This window comes from Hylaeus anthracinus, unplaced genomic scaffold (genome assembly GCF_026225885.1).
Source record: "Hylaeus anthracinus isolate JK02 unplaced genomic scaffold, UHH_iyHylAnth1.0_haploid 3, whole genome shotgun sequence".
In the NCBI taxonomy this organism is placed as follows: Eukaryota; Metazoa; Arthropoda; class Insecta; order Hymenoptera; family Colletidae; genus Hylaeus; species Hylaeus anthracinus.
Window position 1 is genome coordinate 10424759 of NW_026535284.1, and position 10567 is coordinate 10435325.

The 10567-nt window shown below is 34.8% G+C and overlaps 1 protein-coding gene and 1 long non-coding RNA gene across 5 annotated transcripts; one reads left to right on the forward strand and one right to left on the reverse strand.

Annotated features, from left to right (window-relative positions):
* Window positions 1-1196: 1196 nt before the first annotated feature.
* Window positions 1197-8764, reverse strand: LOC128893438 (tripartite motif-containing protein 2-like). Of its 4 annotated transcripts, none has more exons than XM_054154359.1 (11): window positions 8625-8764; window positions 4385-4547; window positions 4141-4314; window positions 3861-4064; window positions 3529-3777; window positions 3264-3450; window positions 2686-3122; window positions 2415-2597; window positions 2225-2332; window positions 1999-2137; window positions 1197-1930 (listed from the first exon to the last, which is right to left on the reverse strand). In XM_054154359.1, exons 1-11 carry the CDS (start codon window positions 8642-8644, stop codon window positions 1692-1694), a joined length of 2103 nt encoding a protein of 700 aa, XP_054010334.1. In that variant the 5' UTR covers window positions 8645-8764; the 3' UTR covers window positions 1197-1691. The 4 variants fall into 4 exon arrangements, with proteins under 4 accessions (XP_054010334.1, XP_054010335.1, XP_054010331.1 ...); XM_054154360.1 differs by lacking the exon at window positions 8625-8764 and adding an exon at window positions 7709-7841; XM_054154356.1 differs by lacking the exon at window positions 8625-8764 and adding an exon at window positions 6344-6600.
* LOC128893456 (uncharacterized) lies at window positions 8014-10312 on the forward strand. The gene is made up of 2 exons (XR_008461335.1): window positions 8014-8476; window positions 8690-10312. It is a non-coding gene; the product is annotated as an uncharacterized LOC128893456 (long non-coding RNA).
* Window positions 10313-10567: the final 255 nt, after the last annotated feature.

Genomic DNA, 10567 nt, shown 5'->3' on the forward strand with positions numbered 1-10567 from the left:
TTTATATACATATTAGTTGCACAACAGTTAGGACGCAAACGCCAGAATCATTTCCAGTTTCTGAAATTCTAAAACTAGATTATTGCTATATATTCTAATTAATTCTCTGAACTAAATTTGCATTTTATTATGGTCTTTTGACAATTTCAAATTTCAAAGTATTGTTCAAACTTGTTATACAAAATTTAAGAATAATTCACACAAATAAAGCATAGTAATATTTCCACCTGGAATAATATTGGAAAAATAATAGCACACAATGTAATCGATTTTTATTCACTTATCTATTTACAATATACTAGTAATTTGTAGCATCAATTAAAGAGTATGTACTCGTAAACTGAAAAGTTAAATAAGTATGTAATGGAAATATAAAATGCTTTGTATGATAATTAGCATTAGTTGATATACAGAATATATTTAACGAACTGTGTAACAAAATATATAATAATTTGAATGGTTTTTCTATTGGAACATTTTTATAGTACTTTGTTTGATATAGTTAATGTTTTCATAAAAAGCACTTTGAAATATTTCTAGGTTATAAAAGAAGTACATGAAAGTAATTTTCACCATTTTAATGTCCATAAAATTAAATTTTTGCGCTTTATCCTAAAGAAGCATTAAAATACCACAGAATAGATAAAAATGCAAGTATGTGATGTAATATAAATTAACTAAGCACGTTCGTCGATAAAAAGGACAAAGGGCTGTACATAAGAATACAAAATAATTGTTTTGAGTAAAATTCCTTTGGTGAGTGTAGTATGATCGTTTTTTGCACTATGTACAGTAATTCCTTGAATGGTGTTCGCCAATTAAATGTTATAATTAGTATGTTATCAATATTCGATATATCGTTTGACTTACATATTCGTTAAATTTAAAAGTGATTTCAATCATGTATAATTAAATGTAGTTTTAGCGAGATCATATTTTTCAAGGAAGTACTGTATATTCAAAATTGTTTGATAGAACAAACATTAAGTATCACTGTGATAATTAATTTCAAAAGTATTTGTTTTTGCAAATGGATACAAGTTTATCACTCAATATCTGAATTAAATTTTCATCATAAAAATAATTTCTTATATATGACTTTTTTTTTAATCTAAAATTATATTTATATACATACATTTCTATGAAATATGTAGATTCTTGTGATAACTATTGTGACGTCAAAATATTGGACTATGGCAGTGTAAAATGTGTATTATAGTACATTTAAACATTAGTTCAAATAAGTATTGAGAAACTAAAAAAACAATCACTTTTACTGATTTTAAGTAAATAAATTAAATTAACAGTTATAATGACACGAAATACTATAAATTACGTTACGCTAATCAAGTCTCTTCCATTTTAGGAGCGCGACATGTGTCGCAGTCTAACACATAAATAAACTTAAATCATTTTATATACATATGTATATGTAATACTTAAATTATTAAATACGATATTTTTTTACGCTGATAAAATTGTTTTGATTTATCTAAGTTAGTAATTCTTAAAAATTGTATATAAAAAATGTACGCCAACATAGACATTATACATAAAAGTATGTGTAGGATTATAACAAAAGCTTTATGAAAGCAAGTAATTGAAGCTATGCTAAACACATTTTTGGTATATGTCTGTAATCTGAATCATTTCTGGTGAACATAAATTTTATGTTTCAAAATCAACTGCTTTTACCAATATCTATATTTTTTTATACAATCATTTCCCAAATCTACGACTACTAAGTGATTGTGAGGTAGTACTGCAATACCTGAAGGACGTCGTAATTTGGAACTATGCGAATCAATTTCAGTTAAAATATTACCTCCTCCTAATTTTAATACTTGGATTATACTGCGTCCTTTATCAGTGCGAGTACCAAGTATTCTACCTTCTGCATCAACAGCTAAACCTCCGTAAGTGCCCTTTCCTATAATATATAGTAAGTAGAAAATTCCTTGGACAATATATTTTGTCTATATGAAAACTGAGATTCACCTTTGCCTTCCGAATATATTTCTTCTGAGAAGTCTCCCTTTGCAGAAAACACTTGAATACAGCTATCAGCAACTATAATTTCACCACTAGGTCCAACAGTAACAGCTCTAATTAAGTTAAATGTACTCTTCTTTCCAACCTGTTATATATATATTTTTTTTAAATCTATACATATGACAAATACATTAAGTGTATCGAATTTAAAGAATCGTAAATATCAACCAACCTGGAAAAGAATTTTGCCATCAGAATCAAAAACAAAAACACAACTTTGTCGATTGTCAGCAACAAGTATATGTCCATAAGTTCTGTCTACCGCAACATCAATTGGCTCCTGAATAGTAAAGTTGTATGGGATTAATCAGTAACGAATGTAATATAAGTTTTATATAATTATTAGAATAGAAAATACTAACTTGAAATGCGTTATGAGAGAAAGATTTAATTGTGTCTCCTAAAGAGCTCATTTCTGTTACTTCTCGCGTTCTCCAATTAACAACAACAAGACCTTGTTGGGAAATACCAATTCCTGTACAGCTACAACCTTCAAGACCTTCATTAGTTATATGCCTTTGAAATTCTAAATCACAATTGAGTACCTAAAAATGTAATATTATTTAGAACAAAAATTTGAACGTTTTGATGGTTTATAATTTTATATAAATCGTAACTTGAAACATGTTGTACCTTTATACGCGAGTTCCCAGTATCCAAAATGTATATCATATCATCGTCATCAACAGCAACCGCGACTGGTTGATGAAATTCATCTTTCCCGTTTCCTTGTCTTCCGTATACTTTAATAGGTTCGTTATGTTCAGTTGCATCAAAAAACAATGGATAATCTTTGATAGGCCGCTCGAAAACTGACAATTTTAAAACATAGCGACTCGCAGACGGAGGTCGAAACACTACTTCGTATGTACCGTTATCTAGATCTATAACTTTTGTGTCAATACTGGAACTTTGGTTTTCTGAATGGATATTATCTGCTAATGTTAATTCCGCAGTGATAAGATCTCCTCCAACATTTCTAGGATGTCCATGATAATCAACAGTCTCTACTATTACAGACGCTTGTAACCTAACTATAGCAGGATCTTTCAACCTGGCTCTGCACAGACCTATTAAAAAAAAACATGTAGTTGATTTAAATAATATTCTTTCTTTATGATCTAGTATAAAAAATATAAATCAACGCTTGCATAACGATTAATAACAATTTTGAAGCAGGTACTTTACTGTATTATCAATCCTCAGGATACCTGGCAATGTTGTACTAGAACGTACTCTTCCCAAGTTATTAAGAGCATCCTCTAATTGAGAAAGCGCATTATTATGGTTAAATTCAAAAGTAATAAAGGCATTTTCTTTAGGTTCACTAAGTGCTGATGCTGCATCAAGTTGGTCAGATAAACTACCAATTCTTTGTGTAATATTTCGTACTTCAACCTTTAAAAAAATTGAACATATTTAACGCTATGCCTATATACAATTTTCATTAAAATCGTGTTAACGATAATTCCATACTTGGTACTGTAAACCTTCGCATTCTCGTTGCACTTTATTTTTCTCAGCTTCTATGAGAGCATGCTGTTCTTCTAAGACATGTTTTTTGTCCCTTGCGGCGGCAGTAACAGCTGCTTGCAATTCTGAACGTCTCCTTTCAAATTTTGCAATAATTTCTGCAAATTCATTATCAACAGCATTCAGACACCTTTGAGTAGAAGCATCCAACCGTTGTAATTCTGTACTTACAGAATCTTGGGCCTGTGTTAACTGAAATCAATAATTTAATTTTAAATATAACTTTATTAAATATTCTAGTAATTTATTTCCTAATCAAAATAACAAATTTTTACCTTGGATATACATTCATTAGCTTTATATAATAAAATTTCAGACATCCTTTTTATTGCAATGCTGAAAGGTATGATAGTATGTTCAGTACATCCTGGAGATGTTCCTGCATGATTTCCACCTGTACAGGCTGTACAAAACACTGTATCACATGTTTCACAAAATAATAATTCCTGATTTATGTGAACTGAACATTTTGGAATAACCTGCAATGATAATGAGAGTTTTACATGGACATAATAATACATATATCAGAAGTATGTAGAAAGTATTGTTTCAAACCTCTCGTCTTTGCCTAGACATGAGATCAAGAAGTTGGTTCACAAGGAAACTGGGTGGCAGAGCAGGAACTCCACCACCAGGAATAGTTATTAACTCTCTGCAAATGGGGCATCGAAAGGCACCTGTCTCGCGAGTCTGAGATGCAGCAATTCTTGTTAAGCAATGTAAACATACCTATAAACATAAATATATATGCATGGAAAAAAAACATTCCTACATTACAAATAATTATTATAATACTTACTGTGTGTGAACATGGTAATAATTTAGGGGTATGCTCTCCACCATCATAAACACAGAGACAAGTACCACATGTTAAAAAACTTTCATTAAAATCTTCATAGTTTATACTAACTGTCTCCACGAGCATAGAGCTCATGCTGACTATCCTCTCCCCTAGCCGTGTCCTGGAGCAATTTAAAAATAAACTCTTCAAATTTATAGTCATGTATTGTGCAGTCTAAAATAATCATTCAACTATTTTATACAAAAATGTAATAAGTACGAACTAAATATGAGATTTCTACTTTTTATTTAACAATAAATTGATTAAAACATTATTTTTTCTAGATCTAACGTTGAACAATGTAGGGATAAATTAACAATGAAATAATACAGTCCATAAAATAGCTCCATTATTATTTGATTGTTATGTTAGCATTGTACTGTTTTTATTTTTTTTGTAAATCAGTGAAAATAAATATATATTGTATGTGTATAATGTGTTCGAAAACATTATCGATCGCAGAAAGCGAAGTAAACGCATTTTGATTTTCGCGGTTGTTCTAAACAGTGGCGCGTTATACTTTTATGGAGCCCAAGGTAAAATGCAAAAGGGAAGGGGGCCCACTTTAAAATAAAATAAAAAAAAAAAACAATTTTTTTCTTACTAAATCTTTTATATTCATTAACCCTTTGACTGCGATCGCGATATCGTTATTTTGTAACTTGTCGAACAATCGACGCAAACTCAAACCGAAATTAACCGATCGAACCTAATTTATAAACAATGTAAAAAATGTGTATGTAACAATACAAACGTATTGCATACATATATTTCAACAGTTTTAATTCAATATTTATTTATCTCAAATTTCCTAACTAAAGAAATATATTTTTACGAGGTTTTTTGGAACATTTTTGTTTGAGCCTTGCAGACGTCTTGTTTGCCGACAGAATTTGGTGCAGAGACACTAGCACCAAAAATGCCTCACAGAATGATACATATTTTAACAATAGGAAATCTATAACAGCATTTATGAAATAAACTCACTGTATAGCGAAACGCAGTGCCTCCATAATGGAGTTAACCCTGTCGTTGTTTTGAGAAATGTATACATCCGTTACATTGCACACGTTTTAGCGGGATATCTGCATAAGCTTGGAATACACCTCGCTTCTTTAACATGAATTTTCATCACGAAATAAACTGGTCAACACGAACAGGTTTGTCGAATAACATTCATCTAATCGACGGTTTTTTAATTCTACTATGCCAAATTAGTAAACGTAAACACCAAAATATATAATAATATAACAATGAAAACACTGAATTCCTAAGCGTTACAGGAACAAGGAACTTTCTACGAGTAACTCTTTCTTTTTTTTTTTTACGTTCACGGTATTTTCATACGAAATTACTCGACGTACTCTTTGTTCTTAAATTAACAACAGTTAGTCCGTACCAAGTAAAAACTAGAAACGCGTGAAATGGTAAATTCGTAAACGCGGCACTTCTCTCTCACAATTTCGCTGTGTATAGGAGCCCACTAAACACAAAGCATATGCCGACGGGAACTCTTTGTCTATCTTTCTTTCTTGATACCGATTGTCCTCGACACGGAAACGACTCTTAGAACGAATCTGAGTATTTCGAACGACTTACGGGAGCCAAATCTTGTGTCATGTTAGTAATCGAATACAAAAAAAAGAAAAGGAAACAAACGTATCAATTGTTTAAGATTCTATCCGTTTCACTTTCGTTACTGTTTTCGCGTATCCTGGATGTCATTTCGGACGTTCTCCCGTATTTTGAGTGTCATTACCACTCGCGATTTATTTTTCGTGCTTCGTATTTGTCCAGCCACTCGGTACGATAGTAATGACACCGTCGAAATTCGTCGCGTCTCTGTCGCATTTTTCCAAACAAAACACAGCCACGGATCACGACAAACCGCATCAGCTGCGGAGCGCAGCGACTCACGTTTTACAGCTGCGCACGTTCTCGCCTGCATCCGCAGCCGGCACCACTACCAGGGACGAAATGATAGGTATACTATGCGGGTGACCGTGGCTACGATTCATCGGGATTCATTCCTTTCTTCGTCTCGTTTAACAGGGATGAACGCGTTCGAATTATTTTTAAAATTGCGCGTACCTACGAGATGCTAATTATTCATATTCGGTGCTTGGAACAAACCACGTACAACAATGATATTAGGTTGTCCGAAAGTTTCTTTCGGGAGTTGCACTCAATTATTTTATGTAGTCGTGTTTATATAAATAGACAATCTAATTTCATAGATATTCATGTTGTAACAGTAATGGATAAAACATAAACTATTGTGCATGTATTACTTATTAATAAAGCGAAAGAAACTTTTGGGACAATCTAATACATCGTATTCTACTATGATCGAATATTGACATTTGCACTTTGTATTCATTCACTTCTATGACTTGTATTGTCGAGTATCGAATGTAAATCTATGAATACACGAACTTGCTATGAATAAATAAGTAAATTTATGAATGTGTACAAAATTGGTATGAAATATATAAACTTGTGAGTTTTGTAAATATAAATGAATACACAAACAAACCTGTAAATTTTCAAATAAACGTATTTTATATAAAGAACACTCGTGACCCCGGTAATTATTACGTTAAGATTAGAATGTAATCCTTAGATTAGAATGTAAATATCGAATTCGCATAATATATTCTATGCTTAGTCAGCTATTGAATATAACATGCTAATATATTCTGTATTCTCTGACCAGGCAATTACACGACATCGATGCCTTCCGTATTAGACGACGAAGTCGAATAAAAGTATTCTGTTATTGTACATCAACTGAATACGTAGTATCTAATGTGATTCATCGCTCGAATACTTTTTCAAATAAATTCTGTTCGTCCCTGGTTGCACGCATTTCCGCGAAACTAAGTAGTCTCAATCGATGCATTTCAGTCTTATTACATTGTTTATAAATTACAAGTTCGAATATCCCTCATTTGTCCCTCTACCGTGAGATGACACGGTGTTTACAATTTGGCCGAATCGATAAGCACGTTTTTGCGGGAGTATCGCGAATAGATAACGCTGTCAAACACGTCATATTCAGCGTGTCAGCTCTCGTTGCGTTATGATTTACGTACATAAAATAACAAAATAGAATCATTTGTTGATGAAAGAATGGGGTCACCGCGAAAATGATAATACACGAGACGCAGTTCTACGTGAACTTTCGTAGTTCTTTGTATGCATTGTCTTATTAGTAAAAAATAAAAATAAAATGCGTACGTTATGACTGACAAACATTGGCAACGTTCATGAAGAGACTACCATTCGTATCACTGCTTCTAGTCGAAGAACTAGCAGCCTTCTTCTCTTCAATCGAATGGTTTGTTAAAAGAGGTTATGGTGTTTTGGGTGTTTGTTTACACGGGTGCAGGATGTGCAACAGTTCCGGGGCAGCGGCGAGTAATACGTCCCTGAGTATTGGCGCACCGTCAAGCGTTTACCACGAGAGCGAGAGGAGACGTATAGGAGAAAGCGACGATAAAGAAAGAGAGATACACGGGTTTGCCGAAGGGTAAGGAAACGCACAGCACCAACGGTGGTACAAAGACGGAGAAATGCCTGGTATGCTTGCGCGAGGTACACGGCCATATAGACGCTTGAATTGTCTACTGCGCAGTCGCCCGTTAAAAGGTGTAGCGGTCGTTGTGTGTGCTTTGCTTACTTCCATGCACTTGCTACAACCGGCCCCTCGGACAGCTGTATATTTTCTATAGCCCACGAATTTCATGTTTTCGTCAACCCCCTCTCATCTATATGCAACACCTTACGCTACGCAGAACCTGTTCATTCGCTCAGCATTCGGTTTTCCGTTATATCGATAATTTTTCAGTATAAATTTAGCGTCCCGTTACGAAAGCCATAGCTATTTTAGCGCGCATAAGTTAAGTTAAGTTTGTATATTTTATCTTTTACACAACGTTCGTTTGTTTCCCGCATCAGTTTTCACAGCATGCCTGGCTACAGAAGCCGTGACATTGAACAGAAAGTAAGAAAACTGTATTTGGACAAGGTCTATGGTAAATTAAAAGCGTGAGTAAAGCTAAGGACGAACGTACATTTTTATCGCCATTTTTATCAACCCCTAAAATGCGAGTCACGTACCGTCGTGTAAATTGTGTAGACGATGCATGTGTACGTGTGTCCGTGTATCTTTTCGAAAAGCTTGTCACATACTCACATGAATGGACAGCAGTTCATGAAGCTTCCTTTGATAAATTCAGATGGTAACTTATTTTTGCACAGGGAACGTATTGGCGCAATATATTATTTATGGCGTCACAAGGATTTTACACAGGCGTGATATGCACACTAACAAACCACCATGATGGCACGTTTCGAGCGCCCGATCTACGATATCGCAGGACTGTTTACAAGTTTAAGTATCTTTCAACAAACTATGTATGATTTTTTGCCACGATGGCATAACAAAACACGTGTATTCCTTCTAGTTGTGTCAACACCACATCGCATCCTCGCGAGGAAAGTGACACTGGTTAGATAATTTCAACTTTGTATCAGATAAAAAGAAATAACAATGGGTACTATTTCAGTACTCGATTGGGTACTATTTTAGCCAAAACAACTACATACGTATAATTCTTCTGACTATTATATTACCCATCACTTTGATTATTCAGAAAAAATTAATATAGGATTCACTTTCCCAGTTGACGATTAAATAAATGTCTTGTACGACTATGTAATGCGATAATTGAAAATGTATCGCTTTTCATGCGAGGGTGCGATACAACGGGGCATAGAGGTGACGCACGTAAACAGACGTGCTTTCAGGTTTTATTCAACGACCGTTGTCGCACTTCGCGAATGTAAACAATAGATTGGACGGGTACTAACGTATCCCCGATACACGCCATGAAGCAAAATCGTATCAGTGTCGCATCACACCCACAGACATATCGAGTGTACGGTCTGTTTATCAGTGCATTAACCCTTGTCAATTTTACGTTCGATAAATATCGCGTTTTCGGTTGCTGTTCGTCTCACGCGAATTTTTACTCGATCGTAACAAAGTTTCACGCTTGATTTTCGTGTTATTCCCGTAAACAGTTTCCACATAAAACGATTCAGGACGACCGATTATGTTTCTATAAGGAAATTCGTAAACAATGAAGAGTCGAGTCTTCGCTGTTTCTTGCACTTCACGCACAAAAGTTTTGCCACTCTTAATACAATCCCCCGTGTACAGTTTCCATCGCGCTCGTATTTCTCCCGTGTAAGCTGCTAGAGTGACACTGTAGAACGACGTGAGACAAGGATGGCGATATCGATTTCAGACGATGTACGTTAAGCTCCAGCAGGTGGCACGGCCACCAAAGTCCTCGTCTTTAAAGCCACGGTGTTTTTATCGAAAAAATTACACGAGCTAAGCCGCCGTGGCGAGGAATTTGCAGAGACACGGGAAACAGGGGATGAAAACACACCCTCGAAACTGTCCTTGCTACGAGCGCGCACGCGCTGACCGATTTAGGTCATGTGTTACTTGACAGACGAACGCTAGGTTACATTGCAGGGTTTTCCTTGATAAATTACGCGAAAATCGAAAATTGTTCACTTAACGATTTTTTTTAGAGAAGACGTTAAATCGATATAGGTCTTATTTCGAGGTCTAATGCGACTCGAGTGCTGCCAGTGGGTCGTGAAATAGACTAGGTTTTCTAACGTTGACGAGGTCGGGGTAGCTACGCGGATCCTTGGCCCCGATGTTGGCAATCTTTGAATAAGTGGTACCAGTAGTGTAGCCAGAAGGGTTTGCATAGGTGTCGATAGCTTTTTAAGATTTGTATCGCAAGAAACGAGTGTTATCTCGATTGATACAATTTTTTGACAATAAATTTTATAATTTTATATTTCATTTTGGAACTCTCGTGTCCATCTTCATGATTTCCATGTAATCCTTTCAAATTTTTATCACAGGACACGTTATCGTGCCCAGCATCCTTCCCACTCCCAAAACGATTTTCGATGCATGCGATTGCGAGCATGCGCAATTAAATTCAGGCCATTCCAAGCACTTGACCGAATTTGCGAAGATTTCTTGCTTCTGGCTGATTTTACAAGGGTACGTATTTTAACACGTTCACTGCCAGACTAATACTCTTG

What these genes read in the sequence shown, in the direction of transcription:
- LOC128893438 (XM_054154356.1), bottom strand. Translation starts at nt 6,444, where the DNA reads ATGAATCGTAGCCACGGTCACCCGCATAGTATACCTATCATTTCGTCC. An exon ending in GCGAAGGTTTACAGTACCAA is followed by an intron (nt 3,451 to 3,528) that starts GTATGGAATTAT and finishes ATTTTTTTAAAG; the next exon opens with GTTGAAGTACGAAATATTAC. An exon ending in TTCTAGTACAACATTGCCAG is followed by an intron (nt 3,123 to 3,263) that starts GTATCCTGAGGA and finishes TTTTTTTAATAG; the next exon opens with GTCTGTGCAGAGCCAGGTTG.